This window comes from Equus quagga, chromosome 8 (assembly GCF_021613505.1).
Source record: "Equus quagga isolate Etosha38 chromosome 8, UCLA_HA_Equagga_1.0, whole genome shotgun sequence".
NCBI classification, from domain to species: domain Eukaryota; kingdom Metazoa; phylum Chordata; class Mammalia; order Perissodactyla; family Equidae; genus Equus; species Equus quagga.
Genome location: NC_060274.1, coordinates 89,365,323 through 89,384,987, shown reverse-complemented (window position 1 = coordinate 89,384,987; position 19,665 = coordinate 89,365,323). Strand labels below are relative to the sequence as shown.

At 42.6% G+C, this 19,665-nt stretch overlaps 1 protein-coding gene across 1 annotated transcript in view; it reads right to left on the bottom strand.

Annotated features, from left to right (window-relative positions):
• Positions 1-1,908: 1,908 nt before the first annotated feature.
• Positions 1,909-19,665, bottom strand: part of NPSR1 (neuropeptide S receptor 1) — a 149,532-nt gene continuing 131,775 nt past the window's right edge. Inside the window, exons 7-9 of the mRNA XM_046670608.1 lie at positions 7,998-8,084; positions 2,849-3,029; positions 1,909-1,999 (exon numbers count right to left, since the gene is read on the bottom strand). Coding sequence (XP_046526564.1) covers positions 1,909-1,999; positions 2,849-3,029; positions 7,998-8,084 — 359 coding nt within the window. The remainder of the gene's footprint in view (positions 2,000-2,848; positions 3,030-7,997; positions 8,085-19,665) is intronic.

The following is a 19,665-nucleotide window of genomic DNA, read 5'->3' as shown; positions in this document are numbered from 1 at the left end:
GCAGCAACCTGTACCATTCTTTTACTGATCTCCAGTCTTCTCAGGGAATAAGGGATACAGCATTCCAACAAATACAAAACCACATTCACAGCTCCTAAAGAGCATAAAGCCCCTCACTCGAGTCTCTCTTTAACTTTCGGAATCTATTGATGGATGAGGTAGGCATGTAATGTCTTCTGCAGACCAGAACTTGACAGAAGTTGAAAGCATCTGTCAAGGGGACCCAGGCCTCCTGTTTTGCCATCTAGGACACCCGCCAGATTTTGCTGTTAATTGGCTCCCATGCAGGCAGCTATTTTAGCAATGATTCTGTAGGTCTTTTGTGGCACATCTTGATTTAAAGTACTTCTCAGCCACTCAAAGCTTCCAGGGTGGCTCTAATGGGACAGAGAGTGAAGCAGCCTTCAAAACTGTTATGTAGACATCAAACTAGATTATTCAGGCTGCTCAAATTCAGAGAATAATTCTCAGAGAAATGGTGGCTGAGGAGTCTAATCTCTGCCTAAGGAGAGACTTTCCCTAAGGTCAGATGGAATTGAAAAGAGAGTTTATGGAAAAATTGCCACCGTGACCTTAAACATGTAGTCTCTGGGTTGACACCATAATGAGGAATGGAGTGCTATTAAAATACACTGCACATTTTAATGACTCTGCTAGCAGTAGGCCAAAAAAAAAAAAAGGGTTTAAGCTCAGAATAATTCTGGGAAGGAGGATTTTGCCAAGGAGATTTTAATGTCAAGAACGTATGTGAGGCTAAAAATAAGGAGCTCAGGCGCATCCCAGAGCCGTGGGTGGGGATGTATATATAATCAAATTAAATTATTACACTTCCACTTATGGAAAAATCCAACGGTAAAAATTGACTAGAAAACATTTAGTCATATTTCACTTGGATTATGCTTATAAATACCAAACTCCAGACTTGTCAAAATAAGCCCACTTGTGCTTCCCGGGCGAGGTGTGAGATAGACAAGGGCTGCGACGTGCAAAAACGATAAAGAGCTTAGAGAAACCTCATGCCTGGAAAAGCCACAGGAATTCAGCTTCTAACTAAGATAAGGCTCAAAGAGTTCAAAGGGGAAGAAGTGTCCCTGAGGTGTGAGGAATGGAGCCCAGAGTGGCCCAAATGTTGAATGCAAAGGGAGGAGCCTTTGGAGAGCCTTAAAGACATATGAGACCCAGGTCCCAACTCTCAGAGACTAGAGGTCTGGGGCCCATGACTTCTTAGCACTATTTCTTTTCCTATCAGAGAAAGTTCCTCTCAATTTTTACCTTGCTCTGGAGGGCCAGCAGTTGTGCTTGTTCCACAAATCATTTGTTGATACAAAGGAAATGTGAGGTTGACTGCTGCCAACATACCCATCTGCAAACCAAGGCCATCTGCAGAGGAGATGGAAAGCGCCAATGCCTGGAAATGAATTTGTTGGCATTTCAAGGGCAAACATCTTCTTGGCTACAACTACTGAACCTCCAATCCAGAAATGGGGGGGAAATTTAGGTCTCGGTAAGTCTTTCATTTACTTCTTAAATTGTAAGTAGAAGACTCATATACAACCATGCTTTTTCAGTCCCCTCTGCTTGCCCAAGACTGGACCACGTGGGCCAGTGATGCCTCTGTCCATTAGGCTCTGGTGCTGACCACTGGAAAAGAGAGCTGGGAGTGGTGGGGAAGGAGGGGGCATCTTTCCTGGCTGGCATGAGTAGTTGGTGATGTCATATTGGCTGATACTTGCTAATGAAGGTGACACACACTCATTAGGATGTTTGCCTTGTACATCCCCCAGGTGATGAAAGGAGTAGGGTGGAGAAGTCGGCTCAGGCTTCATGCACATGCCCAAGGTGGTGACAAGGACCCAGGAGAGCTGATGGGGTTCAGCCAGCAAGCCAGCACTACCACTCCCCCAGTGTCTAGATGAATTCTGGCTTGGACAGAACCTGCATCTCGTGCCTCTCGGTTCTCTCCCGGTATGTCATTCTGGAATCCTGTGATCTTTGGTCCCTAAAGAAAGAATAAAACAGGAAGGGAAAATCATTTGATGATGAAAAGGGAAATAGAGATATTAAGAGATAATAGTTACGGAGAATATATTAAGGATCAGACACTGTTTTAAGCACTTGACATGTAATATGCCCCATCTTCTTCCCCAGTACTCACAGTCCTCCTTCCCACTGGTCAGCACCAGAGCCCAATGGACAGAGACATCACTGCCCAAGAGGTAGGCACTGCTATTAGCCGCATTTTACAAGTGAGGAAACTGAGGTTTATGGAAGTTAAATAATTTGCCCAAGGTCACACGGAACTATGAATCAGCAGTGGCAGGACTTCGGCGACTGGCATCAAACCCAAGACTTAAACCATTCTGCTATTCTATCTCCTATGGATTTCTCCCCTTACTCCCTGTAGCTTGTGTAGGGAGACAGCTGAAAAACAGCCAAATGACTGAGTAGTGGGAGGGATCTAATTTCAGCTCTGCTACTAATTTTTTAAATAACCTCAATAATATCACTTAACTTTATGAGCCTCAATTTGTTTATGTGTAAAATGGTAATAACGCTCTGTGTCCTGCCATCACCACAGCCTTGTATTGAGGCAACTCATAAGGAGAAGCTTTGAACAAAAGAGAGGTCTTTTATAGGTGACCTGATTAAGACGGTTGCTATAGGAGGTGATGTAGTATTGGAGAAAGAGCACGGGCCTGGGTTTGAATTTGTCACACTAGCGGGATCTTTCTGACCCTCAAGTGTCTCACCTATAACCTGCCAAGGGCTCTGGAATGAGGAAGATGAATGTAGGAGTGGGAGTGTAGTGGCCATCAGTGTGTCTGGCCCAGGCAGAAGTGCCCCTTACCCGCAAGGGAAACAAATGGAGCTGCTGAAGACACAGTAGATGAGGGGGTTGATGGCGCTGTTCAAGGCTGGCAGGTTCTGAATGATCACAGAGGCGTAGAATCGTTCCTTGGTGTCTGGAAGGAGGCTGAAGTTGTCCAAAATGTCAAAGAGGAAGTACGGACTCCAACAGCAGATGAAGGCTGAGGAGAGGAGAGTCATTAGCACCACAGTGGGCCAAAGCCCAGGGGGCTTTCTGAGTTGACCCTGATGGGAGCTTCAACTAGGAGATTCCTTTGCACCTGGGATCTCAGGGATATTTAGACCATTAATATCATGTGTTGACATTAATGTCATGTTTGTTTAAACACACACACGCACACATATACACATACAAGTGTCCACATCCCACAAACACATTTCTAAAATTGACTAAATTTCCTGGAGCTCTCTATCTGTGAAGGGAGGGTCTGATTTGACTGTCATGACTCTATTGAAAGCCTGGGAACTGCTTGGTGTGGCCTTAGCTTCTCGTCCCACACAGTGCAGAAGCAAACCAGCAAAACCCTTTGGAAACTCTATGGGAAAAGACAGAACAGATAACATTTCAATCAGATAGTGACCCCTGGTTTTAGGGTATGGCAAGGGGAAAGCATTGTACCTAATATTTTCAGAGCACAGACTGGCTAATCACAGTGTTCTCAATTTTTTTTTTCCAAGTCAGCCACTTCAGAAAACACCCATCCTATACTTCTCTCCAAATCAATTGATGTGTGTGAGACCCTGATTCAGTTTAGCTCCAAACCCTCAAAGAAAATGGATGGAAAATGGAGATCGAGAGTGTGATGGTTGATTTTATGTGTCACCTTAACTGTGTCATGGGGTGCAGGGATATTTGGTTAAACATTATTTCTGGGTGTTTCTCTAAGAGCGCTTCCGGATGAGATTAACATTTGAATTGATAGACTAAGAAAAGCTAATTGTTCTCCCCAATGTAGGTGGACCTATTCAATCCACTGAAGGCCTGAATAGAACAAAGAGGCTGAGTGAGAGAGAATTCACTGTCTCTGCTTGACTGTCTTCTCCTGCCTTCAGACTCAGACATGGACTGCAATTACACTGTCGGTTCTCCTAGGTCTGCAGATCTTAGGACTTCTCAGTTTCATAATCATATGAGCCCATTCCTTATAATAAATCTCTTTACATATATATCTATCTCCTATTTCTCTGGAGAACCCAGACTAACACCCACATACACAGGTAAACCTTTCTAGGGTTGACTAGACATGCACATCTGCTCTCCTACTTTCTTGCCACATTCTCTCCACCCTACTTTTCTCTCTTTCTCACCCATAGGACTTTTCCTCAGAGAAGTCAGGCCTCCTTCACTATCTGCTTGCAGGCACCAACTTTCCTCCATAAGTGTTTGACTGACACAGGTTTTTTCCCCCAAGATTTTGGTAATGTATTAAAGGGGAGTGATTAAAACACAAAGACCACTGAACATTCTGGGCTCTGGTGGTTAACCCTGGCATTGGCCCAGAATAGTGGTTCTGGGGCATGGAGGGGCAAAATTGCCTTTTGGAAGCATTTGGAAAATGTGTCTGTGTTTGTGTGTGTGTGTGTGTGAGAGGGGTTCTGGTTTTTCCAGGGATACCAGGCGTCCTGCATAATGCAGGCAGTCCCAGCCATGTCCCATGCATCTTTGAATGCCCAACTGGATATTTACATAGAAGAGATGCCTATTTATAACCACTCCACGCTAGAAACCGAACTCTATTATAGATGTGAACACAAATATTTTTAATAAATACTGAATCTTCCAGAAATGCAATTCCCTTGCAAATGGAGGAAAGAGTACTTTGTTTAATGTGGGACTTTACCAGGGTTTTTTCACTTGCTCAGAAAATCAATCACTGACAGCAAGAATGCTTGTTTTTTATGTCTTCATGAGAACACACCGTATTGGTTTTTATCTGTAGCTATAACTACAGTCTGGGTGTAAGTATCTGACTATTTCATTATTCTTCTGAGATAGCTGTGTCCAATGATTTGCACATTGGAATCTGTATTGTCTTAGTCTAAACGATTTTCTTTCCATTCCTCCTTTATACAGTCCTCCTTTTAGGCAGTATATTCGTCTTTTAAGAATTATGTTAAGTAGATAGTATTATGTACGCATTTCATTTCAGGATGATAAAAGGGCATTACAAAATATTTGTTATAGAGAGGGCCGATTTGGTCTGATTGGGCTGTTGACACTGGCTGACCCTCTCGTGGGCATCCCTGCTTTCTGACTAAAAGGACCCCCAGGGCCTGTGCATATGGTTCCTGATTACAAAGGGCTATGCTGGCTCAGGAACACACGTATAAGATACATTTCCTGACTCAACCTCCAGGGGATGTGTATCTGTGCTTCTGATTGTTTGGGAAAGCTAGGGAGTCTTTGATCTACTTCAGAAGCCTCTAGGAAAGGATTGTGAGCCCTGGTGGGTGGCATCTGCTTTATCCCCAGGTCTGCCCGCAGTGTTGTTTTGTGCCTATATTCTGCCGGCTGAGTCACACTGCATGCGGTGTGTTTGGCATTTTTCAGTTGCATTTTAGAAAGGTGAAATTGACTGCTTTTGTGATTTGACACGCAGCTTACATGAGAGCTCTGCTTTCTCAGAGCTCCGAAGAGCTGCAAGAGGAATAGGGAGGGGCAGCATTTGAGCTAAGGAAAAAGGAATAGCACAAATCCCTTTCCTTTCTGCATATCCTCATTCATTCATTCATTTAACAAATATTAATTAAGCACTTAGTGGGTGTGGGACCCTATTTAAGGGCTTGGTGATAATACTGTAAGGGACACAAAAGCAAAACTCATTGCTCTCATGGATTTATTACTCCAGCAGTGGAGACAGATATAAGCAAATCAATAGATATCCAATAATGTCAGGTAGAAGTAAGAATATGAAGAAAAATAAGGTAGGGTAAAGACTAGAAGAAGGCTATTTAAGACTTGTCAAGGAGGCCTTTCTGAGGAGGTGGCATTGTTGGAAAACAAAATGATGGAAGGAGGGGCCGGCTCCGTGGCCAAGTGGTTAAGTTTGCCCGCTCCGCTGCGGCGGCCCAGGGTTCGGATCCTGGGTACTGACATGGCACCGCTCATCAGGCCACGTTGAGGCAGCGTCCCACATCCCACAAGTAGAAGGACATGCAACTCAGATATACAACCGTGTACAGGGGAGGTTTAGGGAGATAAAACAGAAAAAAAAAAAGATTGGCAACAGTTGTTAGCCCAGGTGCCAATCTTTGGAAAAAAAAAAAAAAGTGTTGGAAAGAGTAAGCCATGTAAGCCATGCTAGCACCTGAAGTCAGAGCATTCCAGGTTGGGGGGAATAGTGTAACCTTCTTGAGGTGTGAACAAGTTGACATTTTGAAGAAATAGCAAGAAGACCAGTGTGACTGGTATGGAATAATCAAGGAGGAGAGCAATGGGAATGGGCTGGAGACTTGGCTGGTTGACAGATGACACCAGCCTCGTAAGGCATGCTAAAAAGGTAGGATTTTATTCCCACATAATAGGAAGATATAGATAGGTTTGCGAGGTAGTGATAGCATCTGATTTACATTTTTAAAAGATCACATTGGCTGTTTTGCAGAAAAGGAATAAGAGTATACCAGTTGTAATGTTCCAGGCAGAAGCTGGTGGAAACTTTGACCAAGACAGTAGTAGTTGTAGAGATGCTGAGAAATGGTTAGATTTGAGATCTGTTTTGCAGGTAAAGCCTCCAGGCTTTGCTGATGAACTAGACACGTGGGATGTGAGAGGAATAGAATAATGACTGACAGATGATCCTCAGGTTTTTGGTGTGGATGCTGGGTGAAAGATGGTATCATTTGCTGAAATGGAGACAGCAACAGGAAGAAGTGTTCCTTTGCAGTGGGTGGGAGAACATGCTAAGACTTCCGGTTTAACATGCTGAGTATGAGAAGCTTCCTAGAAATACAAATACTGATCTCAAGTAGGAATAGATACAATTTCTAAGCAAAGGAAGTGTTCTAAGAAGGAGTGACTGATGAAAGTCAAGACAAAGACTGAGAATTGACATTTGGCATTTTGGAGGTTGTGGTGACCTTAATAAGGGTGGTTTTACTGGAGTAACAGGAAAGATAGCTAATAGAAAGAGCCTCCAAAGAATGGGAGTTGAAGAGTGGAGGAGATGTGCTAGAAAAAAGGGTGGTGAACTGGGTCTGTTACCAGGAGATTTCATCAAGGGAGCTGTAATAATATGTTTACGTGCGTATGATCCAGTCAAGGGGCACATTTGCAGGGGAGAGGAGATATCTGAAGGAGCAAAATTCTTGAATAAGCAGAAAGAATGGGATTCAGGGCTCCAGCAAGCATTTTGGACTTAGAAAGAAGCAGTGTTAGTTTATCCACAGTAATTGGAGAAAAGACTGAGCACATGGTGGAGATGCAGATAGGTTGATGGAGGTGAAAGTGGGAGAATGGGAAGTTCTATTCTGATATAGTATTTTCTTAGTGAAATACAAAGGAAGGTCATTAGCTAAGAGGGTATAAAAGAGAGAAAGTTTTGAAAGGTTGAGAATAACAAACACACACCAATCTGACACATATTAGGTGTTCTAGAAATGCCTTTTTTCCCCCCTAAGATGAGGTGACTTTATGGGTCTTAAGAGCAGAGAGGAAGGAAAAGGAAAGGAAAGAAGACAGGAGGGTAGGGGAGAAGATAAAGCGGCCACAGGGAGGGATCTATAGTGACCCTGAAATTAAATATCCAGAAGAAATGAAATGCCACTTCTGTCTCATGAACTTTAGCCCTGGAGGAGAGTATGCCTTAAAGAAAGTAACTGGTTCAACTAGGTGATGATGAGCATCAGCTTTAGCTAGTCATGTCCTAATCAGATTTTCTCCAAATTATCCACCCCATGGCCTTGGTGGGCAACTATGTTCATAAAGAGAGAGATTAGGAATCAAATGTGGGCCCTTGAAGGAGCCACAGTTGGACCGACAAGTTCCACACATTCCACTCCAATCAGACAAAGGTAGAAGTGTGCGTAGACAAATTCCTTTTTATGTGGGCTCTCTGCCACCAGGTCCTAGGTACAGGTTTGCTTTTGGAATTTTCACACAGTTCTGTGACAGAAGGAGGGACATTACTTACCAAGAATGATGACGATGCTATACTTGATGGCCTTGATTTTTGCCTTCGAGATGAGCCCTCGGTTGTAGCTGGTGCACAGCTTTCCATCTGTAGATACAAAAAGGGAACGGTAAAATGGAGAGCTCTTTCTGTCAATAGGAATGTCTCAGGTTAGACTCGTGGCTGTCAGGAGATCACTTATATCTTGCTCACCTACGCCCAGGAGGACCCCTTGGACATTTTCAGAGTAAAGATGGCTCTGGGCTGGATACTGGAAACTGCTCAGTTTGCAGCTTAATATAAAATGCAATGCATTGGGACATCCAGTCTCTCTCAAGAGGCTTGGTTGAATGCCCTGAATCAGCTGAAGCTCGAATTAGCCATGTGACCACAGAGGAGGATGCTGAGATACCCATCTGGTCACTTGAGCAGCCTAGGGAAAAGCCATTTTCTTAGAATGGTTACCCCAGACTACTCATTCATCTAACTCAGAAACTCCACTCTCAATAAAACCTCAAGCCAGGGATATTCAAAAACATCCTGTCCCAAACAGGAGCCTGGATATAACTTTAATTCTATGTGGGCTGTTGTTTGATGGTAAACACATGAGGGGTAAATATAAGAATCCATGAGAATATAACCTTGATGGAGTCAAGGACTTTGTTTTCTTCAATACTGTATCCTTTAAACTTAGTGTGTGATTAATAAATATTTGTTGAATGAATTAATATAAACCTCTCTCTAGTAAGGAAGTAGTGGTAAAATAAAAGTTGATTAAAGTGGGCAGAATTCAGTGCAACAGCTCTTATTAAAAGGAGTGGATAGATAGCAAATTTGGGGATGGAGTTATTGGACACCATGGAAGAGTCTTTACTGTGAGGACTTCTGCCAGGCAATGTGGTGCCTCTGTGAAGATTGGGAAAAGTTGCCCTCCCTCTGGATGCGTGCAGCCTTGCCCCAGAGTGCATCCTCAGTGAGGGAAGCATGGACGGGATGCCAGTCCCACGTACCCTCAGCCAGGTGGCATTGATTAGGGCTTAGTGGGCACAATCCTAGTGGTGGCTCAGGTCAGAGGGCCGCTCAGGGCATCCAAGTCATACGGGGAAGAGAGATTGTACACTAGAGGCCAAATGCTGTCCTCACTTGTCCTTGCTACATTGTTTGAAATTTACATTTGAAATTTACTTTAATCCCCATGGAAAGTGGTCTGAAGTTTACCTTTGCACTATTTATTCTATCTTCTCTCCAATCCGATCCAGCACAATCCCACAAGCATAGCCATCTGCTAAGAGACAAGGACCAAACTAAATAGGCTAACACAGAGTTCCTGTTCTCTAGGAACTTTCAGTCTACAAGGAAAGATCACACACTCTCCCCAAGTCTGGTTCAGATGAGAGAGACGCAAACCAATTACGAACAGAGAAGACAGCCGACCGCCTACTACTATGCTGGGGAGATGCAGAGATTCCAAAGATGGAGCCGAGGGTGTGGGTATGGGATTGGGAAAGATGTGTGAAGCAGAGGGAATGTCTTCAGCCAAGACATGGAAACAAGAAAATGTAGGATGTGTTTGGACCATGGTGAGTCATCTCATTTGGCTGGAGCCTGAAAGGGATTTGGGTTGGAAGGTGAGGAGAAGAACTGAAGCCAAAGTGGGAAGACCTTGAATGTCTTTGTGAGGAGTTGGGGCTGAATTTCTGAGGCAGCCACGAGCCACTGAAGCTTCTGAATGTTTTCACAGTGTGAACATTTACTCACTGGAGAGGACAAACTGTTACCAGGAATAATAGGAATAGGGGCTTTTTATGTGCAGTGAACTGAAATGCTAATTATAATTGATTTTTTATTTCTTAATGGTTACGCTGTAAGGCCACTCTTAGTCACTATGTATATGTTAGGACCTTCAAATTATTCCACGCATTTCACAGAACCACAAAACTTTAGTGGTGTAAGGAAGCAAATGCTTCAGAAGCATTTATAGCACTGGTTCTCAACTGGGGGCAATATTGCTCCCTGGGGTTACATTTGGCAGTGTCAGGACACATTTTTGGTTGTCACGGCAGGAGGGAGGGGGTGCTACTGGCCTCTAGTGTGTAGAGACCAGAAATACCGCTAAACATCCTTCAAAGCACAGGACAGTCCCCATAAAAAAGAATTATTCAGTGCAAAACATTGGTAGTGCAAGGTTGGAAAAGCTCTGATTTCCAGGGTGGAATCTTGTCAAGGATACAGGCTTCAGGGTCCCACCTGAACACACCCTCTGCTCTACCGATTACCAGCTGTGTACCTTAGGCAAATTGCCTACCATTCCCAGCCTCAGTTTCCCAATTCAAAAACGAGGCATAAAACATCAAATTCACAGAGTTATTTTGAGGATTATTGTATTTTGAGGATGTATTCAAGATGCCAAGTCCCATGCTGAGAATGTCAATTCCAATATTAGTTGGGATGAATGAGGTTTTAACATTATTTCAGGGGGAACATGAGCTGCCTTTATGGAAGTGAACAGAAGGTATTACTACATTTAGATAGTCTACTATACAATGTTATCTATATATAGGACTTATATGCATCAAAAAATGATCAGAGTGAGATTATACCCATGGGAGGCAAGTAAAAAAGGCAGCGGACCGAATTGCGTCCTTTCAAAGTATCCCCATTTGCTGGAGTCACAGCTGGCTCCTACACAGTATGGCCCTGAAGACTTTGTTGGTTTTTCAGAAAAGTTCTCAAGAATGACATTTGTGCTCTGGAATCTGTTTAAAATGGAAACTTGCAGTACTTTCCACAGGGCAACTGGGTGACAATATAATTAACTACCTGCCCTTCGATCTCCCAATGAGATCAGTGAAAAGCATCCTTAATCTGACCACTCTAGGAAATGCACAGCCTCCCGCTTCTAAAGATGGCTCTTCAAAGAGAGCTGAGCTACAAAATGCTGGTAATTCTCCTTTATTGGGAGATAAAAGGATTATTTCTACTCAGGCTTGGCGCTGAGCTGGAGTGAAAAGCAGTTAAATTCAGCCGTCACTGTGCATTAATAGCCGGGATAGCGTAGGGGCGGCAGGTCCTTTAGCTTCAGGGCTGGAAGCAGCGCGCTGCTTTAGGCTGTTTCAGTTCAAGGATGCATCCCTAGTGGGGGTCCAAGCTAGAAATTTAGTCTCCAAGTGGTCAGTTCCTGCTCCTTACCTGCCCCACCCTCCATGCCCCTTGCAGAGCCACTGGGAACCCATTCTTCTCAGGGGCTGAGCACCTGAAGGGGGAGCAACTGGTATCTTGGGATTTTAAATGAAGCGGAATTTATTCCTGGGGGGATATTCCTGAGGAGCCATCTGTGGACCTATAATGAGTGCAGATGATTTGTTTGTTAACAAGGAAGTCTACATGGTAATATTTTAAAATAAATATTTTTCCATGTGTTGGGAACTTTGTGTAGTTTTGGTTGATTTTAAAAATTAAACGTTTTTAGCAGTTATGCCTGATTTCTAAAATTTTTAAATTTGAAATTCATTTTTGATTGATTATTGATGGCCTCTTTATTTACAAATATAACCTGAATGTTAAATATTTTTAGTGTATTGGGTCTCATCTGCTTAGCTGTGGGACTTTGGCCATTTCTTTCCCTTTGTTTTTTCTTTGAGCCTCTAACAAACCAGAGGTCACAGCTAGATACGAGGAGGTATGACCTAACACCTGACACACAGCCTTTTCTGTTCCTCTGTTCCTCAGCCCCTCGGCCCAGGTGAAACCTGACAGGCCTAAAATAATTGTGGCAGAGACTGGTTAGCTGTCCACCAAATCCTTCCCTTTTCCCTCAGGGCACACAGCTAGACTACATTTCCCAGCCTCCCTTTCAGCAGGGTGTAGTCATGTGCCTAAGTTCTGCCTATGGGAACATGGGAAGAATCCACATATACCAGTGCCAGACCTGGCTCAGATAAACCACCTGAGTAATCCTCCACTCTCTATTCCCCCTGCTCCTTCCTCCTGGATGTTGATGCCGAGGGATACTGTAGTAGCCATCTGTTAAGCATGGCAGAGTCTCCATCTGCTTGCATTTCTGAATGACTGCATGGAGCAGTACTCTTTCCTTTTAACTTTACCATCAATTGGACTTTGAGCAAGAAACAAATTTCTATATTTTTAAGGCAACTGTATTTTGGGGTTACTCTGTTATAGCTGCTAGTGTTTCCTTAACTAAAGCAGAAATTGGTACTTCATATACAGTGCTGTCACAACAAAATTCTAAACCATGTGGCATTGACCTAGTGGGCAGGCAGCAGGTGGCAATGAAACTGATATTGGAAGCTGGGACACGGGAGATCCATTTGATAGAAGTGCCACATATGATTCCTAGGAAGGCAGATTGTGTGCCTACTGAGCCTGGAGCCCAGGAGACAAGATTGGTGTAGTAGTTAGGGCTCTCCAGAGAAACAGAACAAATAGGAATACATATGGATAAATATAAGAGGAAATTTATTATAGGAATTGGCTCACACAGTTATGGAGGCTGAGAAGTCCTAGAGTCTGCTCACTGCAAGCTGGAGAACCAGGAAAGCTGTGGTGCAATTCAGTCTAAGTCCAAATGCGAGAGAACCAGAGGAGATGATGGAGCAAGTCTAAGACCAAAGGCTGGAGAATCAGGCAGCCAGTGGCGTAAATCCTGGTCCTAGTCCAAAGACCCAAGAACCAGGAATGCTGATGTCTGAGGGCAGGAGGAGAGGGTGTCCCAGCTCAAGTAAATTTGTCCTTCCTTTGGCTTTTTGTTCTATTCAGGCCCTCAATGAATTGGATGATGTCCACCAAGATTGGTGAGGGCGATCTTCTTTACTTAGTCTACTGATTCAAATGCTTCCGGAAATGCCCTCCAGACACACCCAGAAATAATGTTTTACCAGCTCTCTAGGCATCCCTTAGCCCAGTCAAGTTGACACGTAAAATTAACCATCACACTTGGTAAACAGAATGTTAATAATGTGTGCTGATTGCTACCAGCTGTGTTTATTTAGCAAGGTATTAGACAAAAGAGATGAACTCAGACAAGATTTGGTTGGCTTGTGAAAAAAAAGAAAGGAAATTAAACTCCTAAACTTTGAGATCCTGTAGAGTTGCAAGTGTCAATTGCTTCTAGCTTCTAATAGTACTAGCTACATACTTTGCGCGGCCCAGTGCAAAACGAGAACGCAGGCAGAGCATTAAAGGAAACATGTACCCTCTATAAGTGTACAGTCGTGTGTCAATGAAACTGCTGGCCCTAGTCCCCAGATTAAGTCATAACGTTGAGAAGTTTTAACCAGCAAAGATCCATTGAGAATCATTCCTGAGGCAAAGATCAGATAAGGATGTGGCCTCCCACCTGTTGTTTCAGATGGTCTCAAGCTAGCTTCCATTAAGTTGAGAGACAGGGATTGGGTGAGGAAGCAAAGAAACAAGTTAGACCTGAGAATTATATTAAGAAAGGCTTTTTGGATATGGTGCTGGCGCATGAAACTGATTGGAAGTGAATGGATCGGAAACCTACTAAGTTTGAGGAAGGATATTGCCAAATAAACCATGAGTTTTATATCTTTGTCAACTCTTAGACATATCAGACTTTAAAATTTTTACCAATCCTGTGGGTGGAGAATTGTATCTAATTGAACTTAAATATGCACTTTCCTGACTATAAAATGAGGTTGAGGATTTACTTTTGGTTATTCCTATTTTCCCTTCTGTGAAAAGCCTGTTTGTATCTTGCCCATTTCTTTTCTATTTATCTTCTTTCAAAAATCTTTTTTTAAAATTGATTTTTAGGAGCTCTTCATCTATTCTAGGTATATGTGTTGCAAATAGCTTCTGCCACTTTGTGACTTGATTTTTTTAAATATTACAGAGTCAAATTTATTTGGTTTTGTCTATGGACTGAGGTAAAGATTCAATTTCATTTCTTTCCCTAAGATCTTCTGACATATATCAAGGTCTCATCCATATGTAGCTCTGCTTTGGGGCTGTTTATTTTCTATTAATCTATTGTATTGTGTCAATATCACACTTTATTAATCACTCTGACTTCATGATAAATATTAATATTTAGTACAGTAGACTTCCACTACCTTGTTCCACTTCTCCAGGAGTGCCTTCCTGGCTATTCCTGGCTCTTAAAATTTTCGTGTATATTTTAAAATTGGCTTTTCAAGCTCAATAAAATGTCCCATTTCAATTTTGATTGGAACTGCATTCATCTGTAGATCCGCTGGGGAGAACTGACATCTGCATAGTATTGAATCTTACTGTCCACGAACATGCTACAAGCTTCGTTTATTTGTGACTTTATAGTTTTTCCCATAAAGTTCTTTACGTCTTTTGCTAAATGCACTTATCTGTAGAGAAGCCATTTTACCCACATTTACTGATGAAGACAGGTACTGAGAGCAGTTAATGGGCTTATCTTAAATTCATTTTGCTAGACGTGAATAGGACTCTAACTCAGATCTTAATCCAAAGCTTTTTTCTCCTCCTCATTCTGCCTCATTTAATTTGAAACATGTAGTTTGGGTATAGCATGGATCTTATCACATCTTTCAAGTCATCGTGGCCAGATGCAGTTGCGTCCAGATGTGTTACACTTAGTCTATTCCAGGGTGCACCTCGCAGTCTCCTGCTGCCATGCAGGGGGTGCTCTCTTTTACAAGTGGATACCCCTGGGCATCAAGGGCATGCTCATTTATGAAATGGAAACCTCATCTCCTCTATCTCTTGCTCTCCACACTTATTTGTGGAAAAGTCTTTTGATCATTTTTTAAATAGTTCTCTTTTTTTTCTTTCTGTCAGCCTTTGAGGGGGAGAAAATAGACATATTTGCCAGTAAGAAGAGTGGTTCTTAAACTAATTATGGCTTGAATTTTGCAGCCTGTGTTTACAAAGTGAGCTTCTGTTCACACTAATCATTGCTGATGTCCCCTTGTTGATGAGCAATAATCCTGGCGTGCTCACACCATTGGAGATCTGTTTACCAGCCAACTCCAGAGCTGCCTGGCTGTAACGACAGATAGGAAATCAAACGAGTTCCATTAATGAATAAGATACAGAGAGCATATGGGCTTTGGAGACTACCATTGCCCCGCGTTCCAGAAGGGGGTCACTGATGGTGACATAAAGATACAGATAACTAAAAAATAGGTGTAATGGAGATATAAACTTGCACTAAAGAATAAAAACTGACTAAGGCCATTTCCACCTTTGGGGAGGGATTATGGTATACTGTGTATGGGAGGGAAGACACATCTCTATGTGGCTTTGTTCTATTTTAGAGACCGGAGAATGGGGAAAACCAAGAGTGCAGGGACTGGAAAATCCAATAGCAGAGAGGTATGGGGGACTCTGGAGAGAGACAGGGGCCCAATCACAGTGGTGAAAGGCCTGCTGAGAAGAGGGAGTGGGAGATACCCTCGGTGGTGGGGTAGCTGACAGAATGTGGAAACCTTCTATCACCTCTGGCAACATTTGCTCTATTCACTCTTGTGAGTGGTGAACTCAAGGAAAATGAGGAGGATTCCATCGTTCGTTGGACCAGGAGCACAGGGAACAGAGAGAGCTGTGGGAGGTGAGATAGTGAGGGCGAGAGCTCAGAGGGGCAGGCAGGGAGAGACACACCAACTTCCTGGAACTGGTGAAAACCTGAGGACAGGGGTTTAAAGCAATCTGATTCAAAAGTCAAAGTACAGGAAGACCTCAACCTACCTAAACAAAATTGGGCCCTGCACCTACCAGTAGTGGTCTCCTTTAAGATTTTAAATACATTAAAACAAAGCACTTCAGGAGATGAGACTGGGATAGTGCTCTGAAGGCAAACTCTAGAAGGAATGAGGTAGAAAAAAAAGCCATGCCCCAAATCTCAAGTTTGGGTTTTTTAATTAAAAAAATTTTTTTTTTCACTTTGAACTCTTTTTTTCAGTCATTCACCATGTCCCTTTCTGTAATGTCCTTCCTTCTGAGAGGCAGCCTGATGCAGGGGAGAAATCATAGGCTTCCTGGTCAATCATCTGTGCCTTTGAATTCTGGCTGTGTCATGTGCTACCTATGAAAGCAAGCAAATTGCTTAACCTTCGAGCTTGTCTTGCATTTGTAAAAGATAGATGATAATACCAGCTTGCAGGGCTGTGTGAGGATTCAGGGAGATAAAGTGTGGGAGGGATCTAGTGAAGTGGCTGACAGGAGATGCTTTGTCTGTCCCTCTGTCTGTCAGTCTGTGTTGACAGACTGAACAAACAAAAGGATGATGGCCAGACCAGACATAAAAATAGAACTCTGACCCACACTCTGCAACAACCAGTCCAGGAACACAACACATTATCAACAGCCAGACCAGGAAGCCAAGCAACTATGTACAAGTCAGACTTGTAGGAAGTCAGACCTCTATCTCTATCACACAGTCCTGTAACAATCTATCCCAAATGCTCAAGACCTGATTAGTAACTGACAGTGACTTTAATTTTTGTCCCTGCTTTCAACTTAAAACCAACAAGAGAAAAAGCCAAATTCACACCCCTAACAGTCACATAGAATGCCGTGGTTCTACTTAGCCAGCCTACAGCTTCTCATGCCACAGCCACTAACCAGGGCACATCTGCAGCCTTCCCCTGTTTCCACTATAAAGATTTCCACTCCTGTGCCTGCATTTGAATCTCTGCCAAAATGCAAGTGATGGTGGCTGACTCTCTTGCTGTAGCAAGCTCTAAATAAATATCCTTTTTCTATTCTAATTTGGTTGGTCTTTGTTTATTTCCACAGTGTCTTATTTTTTCTGATTCTCCTCCTGCTATGGACTGAATTTTTGTGTTCTCTCAAAATTTATGTTAAAGCCCTAATTCCCAATGTGATGGTATTCAGAGATGGGGCCTTTGGAAGGTAATTAGAGTTAGATGAGGTCATGAGGGTGGGGACCTTATGATGGGACTAGTTCCCTTATAAGAAGAGACACCAGAGAGCTTTCTCTCTCTCTGCCGTATGAAGACCCAGCAAGAGGGTGGAGGCAGACGTCTTTAAACCAGGAAGAGAGCTCTCACCGGGAACAGAATTGACCAGCACCTTAATCTTGGACTTCCCAGCCTCTAGAACTGTGATAGAATAAGTTTCTGTTGTTTAATTCACTCAGTCTATGGTACTTGGTTATGGAAGCCTGAACAGGCAAAGACATTCCCCTTTTCTCTTTGATGCCCTTCCAACCCAAAGCTCTGGACCTTCCAAAACCCTCTGGTCCCATCACACTTGGTCTGTTCATCACCAAACGAGGCGTACACTCTGTTAAGGGATAACTTGATCAATATGTTGCTTGTATAGTGCACATTACTCAGCCTAGGTGACAAATGTACTTCTCCTGGGCTCTCCTAGAGATAGTACCTTGACAAAGAAGGACTGACTCCATTGGTGGGAATTTCACGCCTCATGGAAGGCTCGGCATGTAGAGCCTATCTATATATCAGGATATATCTGAACTTGGTCAATACCCATTCACTGAGCATGTAAGTTTTGAAAGTTTAAAGATTCATAGATTCAAGAACTATGTGTATATATATATATAGAGAGAGAGTCTCAGTCTTGGGTCTCTTGGGGTCCAAGCATGAAGTTTACACAGGGAAGTGCATTGAAAGTGTACTTTTTGTGGGGACTGAGTGATGATTTAAAAAAAAAATGAATATCTCGTTTATACAACTAGCATAATAATGGCTATTTACCCAGGCTAAAGGGCCACTAGGCTACTATTTCATATTATACAACTTATGTAATTGTAGAAAATTTTAACACACAGAGAGGTGGAAAGAAAAAAAAAGAAAAGAAAAATCAACTATAATTCTACCACTCAAAGATAATCACTATAACATTTGGTATTTGTCCTGACATTCTCTCTCGCTCGTTGTCTTTCTATCCATCCATCCATTCAGCTATCATCTATCTGTACATACACATAGATATTCTAATGTATATTATATATTCACATATTTATAAAAACGATATCATACTTTTTTCTCCTTCTTAATATAATACTTTGTAGACATCTTTCTACTGCAATAAGTATACTATACAATAATTCTTATAGCTGTAATATCTCATTATATGGCTATGCAATTATTATGCTCAATCCATTATTATAGGGTATTCAGAACTTTTTCATTTTTTCCTGATTATAAACAATGTTCTTATATTTTCTTTATTTTCTGTCTCTCTCTTTCATATAAACCTCTAATCAGAAGTTTACTTCCTTATAGCATAAGAGATAGGAATCTAAGCGTATTTATTTCCAAATTGCTGGGCAGTTCTCTCAATATTAGTTATTGAACTATCTCTATTTCCCTATCAGTTTGCAATACTTCATCACACCCTAAATTCCCAAAGTTTCCTTTAGAGTTTCTGTTGTGTTCTATTCTCCTGTTTGTATAACTGTATGATAGGGATACCCTCTTCAACAATTATAGTATTTAATGTATTTATTTGATATCTGATAGAGGAAGGAAGCTCTCATCTATTTTTTTTTCAGACAAATATTCTGACTTTGACCAGAGACACTCACAATGAATAAAATGAATACATTTGTGTTTATCCTCTCTGATCGCTCTTTCTTTTCTAGAAAAAAAGCAGGGTGAGGAGATTACACGAGCACGAAGCAGGCACAAGGATCTGTGTGGAGGCCAGAATGAGTCACAAGCTGAGTGATAGGTTCTTCACAGGTGAAAAATTTCCAAGCAGCCAGTGCACACTTCTGGGTTACTCTCATCACTCAACGTGAAAGTCAGCCGCCTGTGACTGTCTCCTACTAGACTAGGGGCTGTCAAACCTCATCACACATTAAAATCATCCAGAGAGCTTTTCAAGTAATGATGCCCAGACCCCATTCCAGACTGAGTGAATCAAAATCTCTCAGGCAGTGGTGTCAAGGTACTGGTGCATTTGCAAAGCTCCCCAGGCAATGCTATTGCGCAGCCAGGGCTGAGATCCAGTGCACAAGACTGTACACTTCCTGTACTCAAGACCTGTGCTATTTCTCCACTTGGGATTCCCAGTCCTTTGTCCCACTCCTGATGTGTGGAGGAACACAGCAGAACTGAACCGAACTCAGATGAAGCCACTAAGACTCATACATCTCTACTAGTTCTCCGAGGGAAAGGGACATAGATTATTAGTGCCCAACAGTACTTGTGAGTCCTCTTGACTTTCTCACAGCCACACTGGAAGAAGTAGCTCTAAGAGGGAGGAGAACGATCTCCCTCTTGGCCCAGTAAAGATCTCAGTTCAAAGTCTGAAATTAAGAGGACTTGGAGAAACTCTGGTCTGTCCTCTCATTTTAACCACTCAGAGCTCAGAGAGCTTAAATGACTTTGCAAGGTGGCATAGCTCTTCGTGGCACGTCTGGAACTGGAACCCTCTCTTCTCATCCCAGATATCTGTGTTGTACCTTGCTGCCCTGTGTGAGTCCGTGTGGGTGAGTATGTATACATGTGTGCCTATGAGCATATAAGAAGGTGGATGTGTGACTGAGTGTGTGAATGCGTGCATTTGTGCATGTGGGCCTGTGTTGTGTGTGTATGTGTGTACAAGGAATAGCAGGAAGCATGGAACCTGAGCAGAGCTAGATCCCTCCTACAGAAGTAGTCACATTATAATAAATAGAAAATCAGGAGACTTTTCTCCTCTCTTTCCGGCAGTTGGTTTGCTG